Here is a 15,840-nt window from a genome sequence, read left to right on the forward strand (position 1 = left end):
TTTTTTCGACGTCAGTTTACATGTTTTCCTAAACATGAGGAATGCTGTTGGGAGCTCAGGCCCAGAAACAGATCCTTAGGCTCTATTCACTTGTCTGGGAAACAGGGGGTCATGGGTAAAGTGCTTCACGGCAACTTTCCAGTCGGGAAAAAGGTTGAGGGTAATGGACAACTTTTTCCAAAAGCATAATCACAAACAACAATCAAACAGATTCTTATTGACATACTTCGACCTTGTTCTGTATGTTTAAATAACTAATTACCTGGAACAACCCTCAAAAGGAATCATCACTGTCGGGAGAAACTGTGCAACTCCAGTTTTGTTGATTTTCTTCAACTGAAAGATCACAAGGACCTTTATGGGATGACAAAATCCCATGACACTCATGCTGATGAAACTCTTTCCAAGCCAAGTCAAAAATGCATGACTGTCAAGCTAAAAACAAGCCATTTTGGAGACAGAAGTTTTCCCTGTGTATCAACAAAATGTGATTGATAGATTATGAGACCTGTTGAACACACAAATGTAAATTTTTAAATGAATTTTCCCCATTTCATAGATGAAGTTGGCAAATATGACCTTTCTTGATGCTTTACTATAGCATCTTTGATCCTAGCAATATTGTCAATCCACTGGGGATGGAGCAGTGGTACAAGTGGGGACGTACAGATCCAATATTGACGTTATTAATCAGATCGAAGTTGGTTTTGGTGGGTGAAGAAAATGAAAAAAAATGGTTTTCTTCCTTATAAAGGTCAGGATGTGGTAAAAAACATAACCGAGGCTGATGCACTATAACAACACAATCAAACACAAAAGAGCAATATTGTTAAAGCGGTTATAATCAATATTTCTATATTAACAATGGATCACATGAGAACTTAATGCTGTTTTCAGTGATAAACCCACTGCACACTACCTGCTCGACAAAAACTGAGCTAAAAGAGAGTGAATACTGGACTTACATTCACCAGGTGGACACAAACATGACTCCAAATGAATGATATGTTGCTCTGTGTCTGTTGAATGTGTAAATAAGCAACGGTTTTGCTAACATGTTTATCCATATCAACTTAAAAGGTGATGATATATCAATGTTATGTTCATAGCTTGTTTCTGCTGCCCCCAAGAGGCCAATACATCAGTTAATGCAGGTTGAAAATGTTGCTTTTTCACGTTAAAGTATCATGTTACCTTACATACGAATTATCCCAATAAATTCCAGGCAGTGAGGTTCACAGATTTTAAATTTGGGAACTAGTGAGCACTGGTATCGGTACTCTGTATTGGCCCTGAGTTTAGGTATCAGAATCAGTATCAGGAGAGAAAAAGTCAGATGTATCTAATAACTTAGTGACATTGCAGACTGGCAGACCACTTTATTCTCCTGGGGTGTAAATATGCTATTGGAGAATGTGTCTGGCTGCTTAGGGAGGACTTCATACACAGAGGAATCTGAAGTAAATGCTATTGGTCTTTCAAATGCCAGACACAAACAATCACCCAGGATGAAAAGCTACGGAACAATTTAGGGTACCACTGAGAAGCAGCCAACAGCTGTGGGCTTTCAGTGAAGCATGCAAGTCAACTTTCCTCTCCTGAGGCCAAATCCTCCAAACTTCCGCATAAAAGTCAGTTTTTCTGAATCACTTGTCAGGTGATTTAGTGTAAAACACGATTTAGCTCTGTGATGAAAAGGAGAGAATGAGATTTCAGCTTGATGTTGGCTGAGTTTTGGAGGGTTGGCGCTCAAAAAAGCACATGGACAAAGACAGCAGACAGGCAAACTGGCACATAAACAGAAGGGGAGACAGAGAGAAGACAGGACACCACAGCAGACTTCCTGTCCCTAAGAAGCAGCAGCTGAGGACTCTGCCTCATCCCGGTTATGTCTAATCAGCCCGCATCTCACATGGCTGGTCTTCATCTTTAGATTCTGACAGCCCCACTGCCTGTATCTCTTTTTGTGTAACTTTTATTTGGGACAGAGGCTTTTAAGCTGCCATGTATCCTCTGCTGTTTGTACCGTTTATCCTGGTTGCCATCACAGGGCATGGCGCCGGCACACGTCAGCCCGTTCTTGGACCAGAGAAGAGGAGGAAGTGATCCATAGAGTGTGTGGTCCCTCAGAAGGAAACAGGCGGATTGAGGCCTCCATTTGCAAACTTTCACTCTCCACTCTTGTTCTCTCCTCTATCAATAACATTTTATGGTTATACACCTACACAGTTGATACCCTAAACAGAGACTTTTAAGGCAACGTCTTTGCCTCTTAAATTGAGAATATAAAGCATCTCTGCCCCTTCAGTGTTCTCCCTTCATCAACTGAGGAGGAGGGACTTAAAATCTCCTATTAAGAACAGTGTGAGGACAGTTGTGTAGACGGCAACAGACTTAAAAAAGCCCTATTTAGTCTAACCCGTGGCTGTTTGACGTCATTTAATGGAGGAAAGGCTGTCTTAAGTAAACTGACAAAAATGAGAAACCTTTCTAACAGCTTACAGTTGTCATTTGTTTAAGCCTGAGCATTGTAAACATCAGGGGAAAATCGTACTTGATCCTTGCCGCTCAGGAGCCTCTTCCGAGTACAATATATGCTATATGTTAAGTTTTAACACAGCAGACTTTTAAAGGCCATTAATATGTGACCTCATAACAGAGGAATGAAATTCTTCTTACTCCATAATACCTTAACACCCTGTTATAAGCTCAGAAATCTAAACTGATCTATCTGGCATGACAAAAAACATCATGTCATTGATAAGTGAAAGCCTGACCCCAGCAGTAAAAATGTAATAATCAGCTTTGCAAATCCAGATGTGCTGTAGAACTGGACTGAAGGAGGAGAAAGACGTAGGGCCTTTACCTCTCAGAGTTTGTGAATCACCTTTGTATTTTAGTTCATATTTCCTCCACGAGTAAAACAGCAAACTTTGCTTCTTTTGAAAATGTATTTTTCCCATATTCCAATTTTCTGCAATCCAAGCATTACTAGTCCCAAAACCCACAAGCTGCTGCCCAGCAAAAGGGAGACATTTAAGACATTTTGGCTAAAATGCCAAACTGATGGCAGTGACAACGCAAACACTTTTCATGTTTGTCAAAGCACTTTATCCTCCCCATGTTTTCCTACATTTGTTTTCTTTATGTTCATGTGTCAAGTCACTTACTCTAAGCTGGTCAAGTACTCAACCCCTAAATATGTTTACTAGATTGCCATGGAAATTGACACAAATATAATACCGTCAGTTAGCAGCAGCTCAGCAAAAGCATTTAACTGGATTAATGTATAAATGCAGTGCTTTGTTGGTAATAGGGATTTCTCTGACTGACGTTGTTTAAACAGAGATTCAGAGAGTTGGCACAGAGAGAGGACGTGTGTTTAATTTACCACGAAACCCCAGATTTCATTGTTATATTTCAAGGCATAAAATTGCAAAAATTAAATTGCTGTAATATTTGTCTTTCCCTGTTATTGGATGATAAGCTTTGTCTGACTCCTCTTTTCCTCTTTTCGAGCAAAAGAGATTTGGTAAAATTTACAGAAGGCATGTGTGCCCCGGGATACACTGAACATTACCCTGTGTCAGGAGTGTTTATAAGAGCCTGGTGCATGCACAGACACTCTGTACCAACAGATCCCTGTTACCCTTTAAAGGCAAAGCCAGCAGAGATACATGCTATTGTTGAAATAATGATTAAGAATGAGGGGTACACGTTTTGAGTTGCGGTCTGAGTTGCCCCAACCTGAAATACACAGTAAAAAAGTTATCAGTATATTTGAAGTAAAAGATTGTGAGCAGAAAAGGTTCTAACTTTGCACTTTAAACATCAGGCACTTTTCCTCTCAAAATTTGTTATATCACAGTTAGTATTTTGTCTGAATCTGTGGGTCTAAGGTGAGGCATTAATGGACTCTGGATTCTCCTTTGTGTCTTCTGTAATCTGTGCTGGCATGCTTTTGTATCAGCACCAATACAGTCACACTCAACTACACGAGGCCTGATGAATAAATCAGTAAATTTTAAGTCAAGGTCATATTCTCTATGAATTTGTTTTCATGTTGACAAAACATTTAGCTGACTTTCAAGTCCTGTGATGCAACAAACTCCTGACTCTTTCTTTTTTCTCTTTCAGAAAACTGTAATGAGTACAACACTGAGTACAGACATGAGCCAAATTTCTCAGAATATATATGGTGCTGAAACATTTCTCTGGGTCTGCATTATGCACAAGTTATTCACGCCTCACTGGGAGCGTTCAATAATTAAAGTGCTAAAATGGCATATGTTTAAAAATTTAAACACCCCCTTTTGCCAGACTTGTGCACTGCACTGTTCCTCTCACTATCCTACCAGTTTGATGTTCATGGGGGATGTGTCATATAGCAACTTCAAGAGGATACAAATAACATTGCTGTCACACAAAACAAGAGACAAAAAGACAAGATAAAGAAATGGAAAACATCATTAAAAAAAATTAAGATTCTGACTATGAGTTCTTTTTTTGATTTCTATTTGATCAATAGCTGACGATCACAATTACAATAATGATTTCTCTGTTGGGAGTATGTTGTTGACAAGATCATTTTTATCTGACTTTGGCATGATATTCTGGATTTTAAAATATTAAGCTAAAACAAATTAATGGATTTAATAATTTAGATAAGACATCATCACAAATCAAATCAAACAAATACTGTACGGCCTCCTATGCATCAGCAAAACAAAAATTACAAATTGAAAACTTCACAGGAAAGACTGAATAAAATATCCACATGAGAGGCAATGGGGGCTGCTGAAGTGTGTCCTATCCCTGTGGTATCAGATTAAGGGTTTAATGACTTCCAAAGGCCAAGGTCATTTCCTGTCTGTACTTCCTGGTGCTCAGACCTATGTGTGTTGGATTTGGACTTTCCCTGCATCACTCCACTCTGCTTGGCCTCAACTGGACTGTTCCCTGGGGAGAGGGCCTCCACGTAGTCCAAGTGGTAAAAGCCAAAGACTTGGAGCTCTCAGACAGACCAAACCATCAGGCCCTGGCTCTGATCTACTCTGTGCTGGGCAAGAAAACCCAGCACAGCTTGTTATTCCTCTGGTGCACGAGGAAAGTGCTCCTTCCTCTTCACATGCACTCTGACATTGGCCTCAGTGGCCTGATAAGCCTACAGACTAACTAACCACTCAGGAATTCAAACATTAAGTCTGTTAAGAGAACGTATGCCTGTGGATAGATGTATGAGCATGTAACCATGGCTGAGTGTGCATGACAAATCAAGCCTGTAGCTATATTTCCATGTAAATGAGAGCATTTTATATTTGTTTGTATGTGCAGCTGAGGGCACATGCACATCATGTTTGGCTAATACAGCAGGAACACCATCTGGGAAGAACATACTCAGTACTTTCAAGTTTCCTTGGCCGGATATTTTGCTGATCCATGATGACTGGCAGAGAAGCTGTATGGACTTTCCATTGCACGAGGAAGGAGAAACACTTGCTGTATAGTGTGCTCTGTGCTCTGACATCATGTGATTGCATTCATTGATGTCAATGAATGCCTTTAAAAAGCATACACAGTCCCTGGTGTAGTAGGGCACATACACAGGTGTTCAGCATATACTGTACTCATCCCAGATTTATTATACATGCCTAAAAATAGCAGAGGTCAATGTCCATCAATCAAATGGAAGTTAGACTGCAGCTGTTGAAATCATGTTGTGTTCCAGCTCTTCATTGTGCGTGCTTGATTTAGCAATGCATTGGCAAATGTATCTTGCAATCAATTTGATTTAACATAGAGAAATGATTTCATATTTGTCCAATCATTAGAACTACAACTAGCACAGCCTTTTACGTAGCAGATAGCAGGTAGAGCAGTAGTCAGAAAAGTAGTGTAAAGTCACTTACACATGGGCGGCTGTGGCTCAGGTGGAAGAGCGGTTCGTCTACTGATTACGGGGTTGGCCGTTCGATGTGGCCTGTCCACATGTCAAAGTGTCCTTGGGCAAGACACTGAACCCCGGGCTGCTCCCCAGCCACTGGGGATGCACAAGCCAGTGCATTGCTAATTGCCGGTCCCAAGCCCGGATAAATGGAGAGGGTTGTGTCAGGAAGGGCATCTGGCGTAAAAAAGCCTATGCCGAATCAAATATGCGGATCATCAGATCTGCATGACAGGTTGAGCGGGGCCCAGGCCAGTGAGATGGAAACAGATTGTTGAGCATTTCGCTTCAATTAGCCTTTCCTAACTTTCCTTTAATGCAACTTAGTCTTAAATTGGTAATTGATGCAAATAAAACAACATTCATGGATTTGTCTATATCCAGAGATATAGAATACTGTAATTTTCATATATCCATGTATGGATTATGATTTCAAAAAGATTACATCACATAACAGCTGCTGGTAATGCGAGTTGAGAGAGCCAGGTTCAGTCGACTGACCAGCAGTGTGTCTGCAGCATGAATGAACACTGTATGTGTGAACACCAGGAGAAGAGAGCTGAGGGGATATAACCTGAGAAGGATAGTAGCGCTGGCTCTCTTTAAGCAGTCTCATGGGTTAATTTTCACAGAAGTTATAATAGGTACAATATGCAAGAGGCTGATATATGCTATGCGTTTCTATATAATGGAACTTCACTGCAGTAATGTTGGCTGATATAGTTCACCCTGTAATTAGGCTACTCACATTCTTTGACTCTTCCTATTATCTTTGAAATCCACATTTTAAAAATAAACAATCACTTTTTGAACATTAAGATTCATTCTTGACCTTGGGAACATATTGGTAAATATTCTAATTCTAATATTCTAAACGCAAAGAAAAACATATCATAAATATACATTTTAGAAATGTGTAAATTTTGTGATTCTATCTTGTATACTTTTTTTGAATGATAGTGCCCCATTATCGTAACAAATATCTAATAATGGTTATTTTATTTCATATGCTACTCTGTAGAGCACAAAATTGACACACATTAGAACACACAGCTATTAGCTATTGTGGCCTGAGTTAGGAATAGTTTCTAAATCTTAACTGTTATGTGACTCAGTGAGAGGACTTTTCTTAGGCAACAAAAGGAACAAAAAGTCTTGTGTGTCCTTGGTTGAGCCATGTTGCTCGTTCACCTCCAACATAAAGTCAGCCATGGTGAATGCCACTGGTCAGTAACAGAACTAGGGCTGCAATTAACAATTATAAGCATTATTAATATGCCAATTATGTTCTTCATTAATCGATGAATCAGTTAATCTTTCAGTCTATAAAATGTCTGAAAAATGCCCATCACAACTTCCCAGAGCCCAAGTTCACATCTTCATATTGCTTGTTTTGTCCATCCAACAGTCCAAAACTCAAAGATATTCAGTTTACTATTATGGATTACAACAAACCACCAAATATTCACATTTAAGAAGTCATAACCAATTCATTTCGTCCATTTCTGTTGAAAAAAGACGTGAACAATTGGTCATCAAAATAGTTGTCGATTAATGTTCTGTCGATCAGCTAGTCAGTAATCAACTAATTGTTTTAAGTCTGAACAAAACAACGCATTGTAACAATGTTATAATGCTAACAACATAAATCACTTGCGACAATTACGTGATTTTTATAGCCCTTTATTTTGACTTGTAATACTTGTATTTGTTTAGTGTTTAATGTGCCATTAAATTATTATTTATAATTATTATAAAGTGATATCAAGAGTTTATTCTTTCTTTATGCATGGGCATGTGTGTGCGTCTGCATTTGCATGCAAACGTGCTGGAATGGGGTACATTGCATTTGGATCCTTTATAGTTATAGTACCCATCTACACCACTAAAGCACTCAGCAAAACTCATAAACAACAATCAAATAATTACAGAATATCAAATATATTGAACACACACACACACACACATAGTAGTACATGCACATAGTTGCATCTCAAATCTAAATGATGGCAGGCCTGTCACCATATTGACCAAGTCAACAGAGAGGTATTTTCAATTTAGAGGTCACACAAGTCACAGCTAATAGAGTTCTGTCAGGATTACCAAGGCTTGATTAAGATTAATTGTAGCATTTATTCCTCTCCATTTAGTGTATAAATCAAGTGTGACAGCATAGTATTGAGTCTAGCTGCAGGGTTGGTGGGTATTACTATAGTGAGTTGACATCTACACACAAGGCCTCTCAAGGCAGGTGGTTTTAGGCTACAGGGATTTTGACAGGCTCCATTAGCCAGCACTTGACTCTGACACTGAGGAGTGAATGCAGACTGGAGCTCCCAGACCCCCCTGGGTCCTGTTTACCTTTCAGACCACACTAGACGATAGTCTATCTGACAAGGAAGAATGCGAGAGATAGTCATACTAACACTGCAGGACACCCACAGTGTGACACACATATAAAACAATGTTACAGCAGAAAAGGAGGGAAAATATACAAAAAATAAGTGACCAATTTGAGACTACTATTCTATCTGCCTACAGTATTTTGCACTTTGTAGATGTCTTCATGTAGTTTTAGCATCAGCCAAATGATCAAAAATTAAATCATCTGGATCCAAAAGTTTAATTGAATTTTAAATTATTTGTATTTTTAGTACTTTTGCAAATACTTTTGTAACTTTTGTAGTCATTTACAAACTGTTGTGGGTGATCCTACATTTGTGGGAGTGCAAATCAAATCCTTGACCCTTCGGTTTAGGGAGGATATCTCTGAACACTAGGCTACCCTGCCACCCTGTTAACCCACCAATGTTTCTCCTGTCTGCTCCTCTGTCTTCAAGGCCAAATCTAGAAGGGAAACTTTCCAGCTAGCCTGTGTGTCTGTGCAGTAATCAACAAAGGAATCTGTTTGGTTAGCAATGTACAATTAGATGGTTTTTAGAGCATTTTGTAAGAGACTGGATTTATGGCTGGGAAAAGGCCCGATGTTGAAAACGGAGAAGATAATGTCAAGTGATGAAAAGGACTAGCTCACTTTCCAAAGAGCATCTTACAAGTGAAATCTTTGTTGTTAGTGTATTATGATTTCAAAAAAGATAATATTCGCACAACTCAGATAAACCCTGTCAGAGCTTTATACTGTCAGCTCTGTCCCCCTAACTGCTTCTGAGACACTGCAGCATGGCTGACCCTGACCTTTGACCTCTCGAAAGAAATGCCAACATGTATGCATATATTGTATATACTGTATAGGATGTAGTCTATTTAAAATGAAAGGTTATGCTTCTCACTAGACTTTGAGATTTAATATTGCAAAGCTAGTTACAGTCCTAGATGCAACTACATGACCGGCTCCATATTGTTAAATTTAGGAAAATAAATTAGCACACTGACTATTCTTTGCTAGACCCCATTCTATACGTTACAGATTATTATGATACTAGAGAGTTAAAATATCTTAATCATCACCTAGTTAACTTAATCTTTCAAGCACAAGTGGAGAATTGATTTGTTAATCTTGGATCAAGTTTGCTTGGGCAACTGCATGCTCTTATTTTGAAATAAAGGAAATGTGAGGTGGAGCTGGCTGGCACATTTCCATATCTTAACTCTTTTTAAGAGTTAATATAAAACTCAGGGACATATCTTATCTAAAACATCTGAACTCTGAAATGAATCAGATCAAAACAAGAGAGAAAATGTGCATGTTTAATTGTGTATCCAATTTCCAGTAAACAATCAAATTTACAGCGCAAATCTAACTTACCTAGATACAGTGGTGTGAAAAAGTGTTTGCCCCTTCCTGATTTCTTATTTTTTTTGCATGTTTGTCACACTTAAATGTTTCAGATCATCAAACTAATTTAAATATTAGTCAAAGATAACACAAAATGCAGTTTTTAAATGAAGGTTGTTATTATTAAGGGAAAACAAAATCCAAACCTACATGGCCCTGTGTGAAATAGTGATTGCCCCTAAACCTAATAACTGGTTGGGCCACCCTTAGCAGCAACAACTGCAATCAAGCGGTTTGCGATAACTAGCAATGAGTCTTTTACAGCGCTGTGGAGGAATTTTGGCCCACTCATCTTTGCAGAATTGTTGCAATTCAGCCACACTGGAGGGTTTTCGAGCGTGAACTGCCTTTTTAAGGTCATGCCACAGCATCTCAATAGGATTCGGGTCAGGACTATGACTAGGCCACTCCAAAGAGGTGGACTTGCTGGTGTGTTTTGGATCATTGTCCTGCTGCAGAACCCAAGTTCGCTTCAGCTTGAGGTCACGAACAGATGGCCGGACATTCTCCTTCAGGAGTTTTTGGTAGACAGCAGAATTCATGGTTCCATTTATCACAGCACGTCTTCCAGGTCCTGAAGCAGCAAAACAGCCCAGACCATCACACTTCCACCACCATATTTTACTGTTGGTATGATGTTCTTTTTCTGAAATGCGGTGTTACTTTTACGCCAGATGTAATGGGACACACACCATCCAAAAAGTTCAACTTTTGTCTTGTCAGTCCACAGAGTATTTTCTCAAAAGTCTTGGGGATCATCAAGATGTTTTCTGGCAAAAATGAGACGAGCCTTAATGTTCTTTTTGCTCAGCAGTGGTTTTCTTCTTGGAACTCTGCCATGCAGGCCATTTTTGCCCAGTCTCTTTCTTATGGTGGAGTCATGAACACTGACCATAACTGAGGCAAGTGAGGCCTGCAGTTCTTTGGATGTCGTTGTGGGGTCTTTTGTGACCTCTTGGATGAGTCGGCGCTGCGCTCTTGGGGTCATTTTGGTCGGCGGGCCACTCCTGGGAAGGTTCACCACTATTCCATGTTTTCGACATTTGTGGATAATGGCTCTCACTGTGGTTCACTGGAGTACCAAAGCTTTAGAAATGGCTTTATAACCTTTTCCAGACTGATAGATCTCAATTAATTTCTTTCTTATTTGTTCCTGAATTTCTTTGGATCTCGGCACGATGTCTAGCTTTTGGAGATCTTTTGGTCTACTTCTTGTGTTATCTTTGACTAATATTTAAATTAGTTTGATGATCTGAAACATTTAAGTGTGACAAACATGCAAAAAAAATAAGAAATCAGGAAGGGGGCAAACACTTTTTCATACCACTGTATGTAACTTACCTTTTCTAATGTACCCTATAATTCATGGATGTGACCTAAACATAGTTCAAAATATTGAATAAAATTAAGTGAATGCAATATATACTGTTAATACAAATATATTTCATGTTTTATTAGTATGTATGTGATAAATATATATCAAAATGTTGTGATTAAATGCCAGGTTAGTTGTTCCCACAGTTTTAGTACAGTCAGAAAGTTCAGTTACATTTAGCCAAGACTAAACTGATTGAGACTATTGATTTCCTCATTGTTTAATTCTGTTGAAATATATTCCATGAACATGCCTCTTTACTGTAAAAAATTGTTGTGATCATTCAACTACACCTTTATCTTTAAAACACCAAAAGATCTTGGTGATATCTCAGTAGCTCACATTTTCTTCTCTAAAAAACATAATTAATTAATATTAAAGACCTGAAAAAATCCAGGACCATGTACATTTACCAACAATCAAACATGGTAACAACACTGGTAATTGATGTGGTATCTTATAAAGGATTTTTTTCCCCTTGTAATTTGTTAATGTCTCAGAATTAAACAAAACCAGCAGTGTTTACTGCTCAGTCAAGCTCAGTAAGGATCACTCCAGTCTGCGTGTTAATTATATACTTCTTTAGTTTATTTTCACGACAAGAGAGACAGATGTGTTTTGGTCAACTTCCACTGTTTTTCAAGGGTCCACTTCATCAACGTGTCTGTTCCTGGTCCAGATAACAAAGCTCAGGCATATGAAACAAACAGGGAGTCCAAGTTTTATCCAGTGAGAGATTTAGATGGAGCTGCCAGAGTCTTGGCACCCGGTGTCATCCTCATCAGCAGTGGAGAGGCTGGACAAACATGACAAACCAATGCCCAGAGAGGAAACAGTACCACAGTGGATTTAAGGCTGCAGTGACATGAGTGTACAAGTGTACATGAAAACAATTGATATATGGTGATTAATACTGTACAAAGGATTTACCAATCATAATCAGATTTTTCTTTTTGATCACTACACAATAAACCTCTCCACACTTCTAGCTGGGTGAAAACAAGGTGCCTGATGCTAAGAGTGGTCTTGCTAGTGGCAAGTCAGTGATGTCAAGAAATGCCAGTATGGCTTTGTTTGAAAATCTGTTAATCCAATTCTCAAGTGCAATGATTTTTTTAGGGAAAGAGGAGCGTGTCTCACAGACCACAGAACATATCACAGACACTTACATAAGCTGGGCTTGACCATAACAATATAGGTCACATGCAGATAAAGTATAATTAGGGCAGCAACTAATGATTATTTTTATTGGTTCATCATTTTTAATGAATCTTTTAACCCCAATGGCAGAAGTGAAAAATACATAATTTCCCAGACCTCAAGGTGGTGTCTTCAAATTCTTGTTTTATCCAACAATCAGTCCAAAACACAATATCTATTCAGTTTACTATCATATATGACAAAGTAACACAGAAAATCCAAAAATTTGAGTAGCTGAATACAGTAAATGTTTAGCATTTTTGCTTGATAAAGTAATTACAAAATTTATTAATCGACTAATCGCTTCAACTCTTAATAAAATGAAATAAAAGAAGATATCAGAGCTGAAACAATTAGTTAATTAATCAATTTGTCAATCGACAGAAAAGTAATCAGCAAAACAATTTTGATAATCGATTAATTGTTTGAGCCATTTTTTAAGCAAAAATGCAAAAATTTACTGGTTCTAGCTTCTTCAATGTGAATATTTTCTGTTTCTTTTGATGATCAAACGACGAATCGATTAACTGAGAAAACAACGTGGAGATTAATCTGTAATTAAAATAATCGTTAGTTTCAACCCTAGAAAATATTTAGATTAATTGTAAAAATTAAAAAATCAAAATTTAAGTCTAACACTACTCTTTATATTCAAGCTCAAAGGTGTCTCCTAAACTATATAACCAAACCCTGATGTAGGTGACTGAGAAGGTTTTTAGCACATGAGAAATAGCCTGTCAGGAATGTACTGTAGTATAACATCTATATTTTTTATGCATGTGTGAATTAATATGAAGGTAATAGGCAGATTATCATTCACAACATACCAACAGCAATACCACAGTACACAACCAACGTCACTGCACTCCTCTCCAGCCATTACTGTCATACTGAATGAGGCTCTGTTCATTTCAGTATTATTCAGAGTATTCACTGGAGCTGTAGTCTTATAGTTGCTGACTTGGCCTTACTTGACAAAGCTTCACTGAGCTGGCAGAGATGATAGATTCTGTTGGTCGCATTGTTTTTCCAACATCCCTATTTGGCTGTTCTGACCCTGTCATTTATAATGGCCTTAGTCCATGTTTAATTCATACAGGCCCAGCAGAGCGAGGCTCCATACAGGAAGCTGGCTTTACAGGCGACAGCCATTCCACTTTCCTGCCTCAGATATTTTATCAAGACGGAACTCAGAGCCAAGATTTATGTACGGCAGGCTGTACATCAAACATGAGGGATATTCCAAGCCCAGTTCCTGCACCCCTGCTAACCTCAAATTTCAGATCAGAGTACTAACAACTTAACAACTTCTCCTGGCTATTCTCCGAAGCGCTCAGCAATAAATTCCTGAATGTGAATCCATGCTGGACATGTAAGTGACACAGCATAGACACTAATCTTATTTTGCAGGCTTTATCTTCACAGTGTTACTGTATGGTAGCATTAGCTGGGTTCCTTCCAAAGATGCATTAGAGAAGCCCTCATAGAGGTGCAGTCTTCGCAGCCTAATTAGGCACTCCAGTAGCTGCTGTCAACACCACCATCGTGGGCTTCAAAGCACAGGCTCAAGCTTGTGATCTGTCTAAATATTTCTTTCATCAAACCCTCATCATATCAGGGCTGCTATCAAAAAGGTCAGTGAGAGAAAAATAGAGGAGGAGAGACTGGAATCAGGTGGTGAGATTGAGCCAATGGAAGTGAGCTTGACCCCATCAAAGTATTTGAAGCACTTGTGTATGTCATGTGCAGATCCAGAGGGACTTCTGTCATGCATGAAAAATCTCTTTTCATCTGTCCTCACTTACTCTCCCCAATGCTGCACAGCATTGCTCGATTGGTCAAAACTGGCTGATAGTTTGCTGTTGCCACCACATCACACATAACTCAGTAAATGTTTACACCCCGAATCAAAATTGATTGGTGACTAAAGGGATTCAGTAAAAAGATCTCTATTTTTTATGCTCCTATCACTCACCCTAAAGGTTTATGTAAAATCTTGCCTATATTATATAGCATACTATATAAAGAATTTGAGGAGTTTCATACACCACAAAGAAAAGAAAGGCTTACCTAAAGAGCGAGCACTGCGGTTTAACAAACATACTATACAAGCAATCCTTCATAACAATCCACATTCTGCAGGGGAGAATTAGCCTACACTGCTCGAGCTGAGGGTGGAAAGATGGTTGAGAGTGAGTGCTACAGACATTCTTGGAGTGTTAATGTCATCATGATGGCCTGACCATGGGTCCGCAAACTGACAGACCATCATCTGCATCTGGCCTCCAGGCACGCTTGTGGTCCCGTGTCTCTCAAGAAAGAAACAGAGAGAGAAATCTGCAGTTGTTTAAAGGTTACATAACCCAATATTTGGAGGTGATCTATTTCTTAAAAGGACTGTGGCAGCGGTGGTGACGGCAGTGGTGGTTGTGGTCAGACTGGAAGATTCTAATCATATACCGGCTCTGTGTCTACTGTAGCAGAAAGCATGTATGTTAAATGTCCTGAATAAGAAGAGCAAAAAGATGGAAATGAAAATGCATGCAAGAATCATATTCCACTAAATGTAAAAGGCATAAACAATAGCTTTGCTCACTATGTTTCCTTCATGATGAGATGTAATAAGACAACATGATGCAATCTAAAAATGGCAGTGGCTGTGGAGACTGAGACATGCATGCATGCACAAACAGTCATATGCACGCACACATTAGTGTATGCAGTGTATATATATATATATATATATATATATATATATATATATATACGCATGCCCCCAATAGAGTCTTATAATGCCTTTTATTGTTTTTCCGTCTTTTCTTACTTTTCTTCTTTCTGTGAATGCTGGTTTGTGTAACATGCTGTGTGTGGCCAGGATTTCAATCTCAAGAGACAGTCCTGGTTAAATAATGATCAAATAAAAAATTAAATAAAATAAGACAAGACACACATTCTCTCATACACAAATATTCACAACAATAAGGCACATGATCACACACACACAGAACATTCCAGTCTTGTAATGGAGCCAACAAGCTACACTAAGCGAGAAGAACAGACACTCGACCACACAGTGAGATGTTTTCAGAAAACTGACGTCCAAGCCCTCACCAGTGATGCAGATGACAGAATATTACATTTAATCTTTTTTATCTTCAGTTTTATTCAACATTTAACCAGTAACACAAACTCTAACTGTAGCCATTCATTAACTAAGGCAAAGGCATTAAATATGTGGTCCCAGACAAGGACAACATGTACGTCAGCATCTATAAACACGTGATCACAGTAGATAGTTAACACTACATGTAACACTCATATACTCACATACATTCAACACCTAATAATTCACATGATCGGAATTTATCTAATCAGGTAAGTGAAACATTTCAGTAAAACTGTAATGACAGTGGGTCATCATGGTTCACTATAGTGCCATAGAGTCCATAGAGTACTTTTTCTCAGACTCCTTATCAACAGCCTGGTAAAGTTATTTCCAGTCAGACTGCACATTTGGAACTTAAT

At 38.6% G+C, this 15,840-nt stretch overlaps 1 protein-coding gene across 2 annotated transcripts in view; it reads right to left on the minus strand.

The window, feature by feature from the left end:
- Positions 1–11,743: 11,743 nt before the first annotated feature.
- The window catches only part of LOC122874993 (zinc finger protein aebp2-like), a 56,123-nt gene continuing 52,026 nt past the window's right edge, over positions 11,744–15,840 (minus strand). The window contains exon 9 of one of the 2 annotated variants that reach the window (XM_044193648.1): positions 11,744–11,911. In XM_044193648.1, coding sequence (XP_044049583.1) covers positions 11,854–11,911 — 58 coding nt within the window. In that variant the 3' untranslated portion in view covers positions 11,744–11,853. The remainder of the gene's footprint in view (positions 11,912–15,840) is intronic. The other variant, XM_044193649.1, reaches the window with a different exon arrangement.

The sequence above is a fragment of the Siniperca chuatsi genome, linkage group LG4 (genome assembly GCF_020085105.1).
Source record: "Siniperca chuatsi isolate FFG_IHB_CAS linkage group LG4, ASM2008510v1, whole genome shotgun sequence".
Classification (NCBI taxonomy): Eukaryota; Metazoa; Chordata; class Actinopteri; order Centrarchiformes; family Sinipercidae; genus Siniperca; species Siniperca chuatsi.